This window comes from Cariama cristata, unplaced genomic scaffold (assembly GCF_000690535.1).
Source record: "Cariama cristata isolate BGI_N322 unplaced genomic scaffold, ASM69053v1 scaffold22242, whole genome shotgun sequence".
Classification (NCBI taxonomy): domain Eukaryota; kingdom Metazoa; phylum Chordata; class Aves; order Cariamiformes; family Cariamidae; genus Cariama; species Cariama cristata.
Window position 1 is genome coordinate 2,432 of NW_009603492.1, and position 340 is coordinate 2,771.

The 340-nt window shown below is 63.5% G+C and overlaps 1 protein-coding gene across 1 annotated transcript in view; it reads left to right on the forward strand.

Moving 5' to 3' along the window:
• RAVER1 (ribonucleoprotein, PTB-binding 1) overlaps positions 1–340 on the forward strand; it is a gene marked incomplete at both ends in the record, with an annotated part of 3,278 nt that overhangs the window by 1,753 nt on the left and 1,185 nt on the right. Inside the window, one exon of the mRNA XM_009695233.1 lies at positions 7–60. Coding sequence (XP_009693535.1) covers positions 7–60 — 54 coding nt within the window. The remainder of the gene's footprint in view (positions 1–6; positions 61–340) is intronic.

A 340-nucleotide genomic window follows, 5' to 3' on the forward strand; every position in this document is an offset into this window, starting at 1 on the left:
TGTGCTCCCGGCCCTCCTGGCCGCAGTATGTTGGCCGCCCTGATAGCCGCGCAGGCGACGGTGAGGCTCATGTGTGCGCTGCTTCCTCCTCCTCCTCATTCCCTCTTCCCCTCTCAGCTTGCTGTCACCGTGACAGGTGCCGCCGGCATTCCCAAGGTTGGGTATCCAGCCTGGAGCAGGCTGTCGTGGAGCAGCCGGCACATTTCCAATCGGATCCCCTATGGAGCGGCCGTCTGTTGCCTGTAGCTCCTGCTTCTGGGCATCTCTGGCACGCCGGTGCTCCCAGGCTCCGGTGACATGGCACAAATTCCCCCATTACTCCCGTGTTCCTGCACGCTGC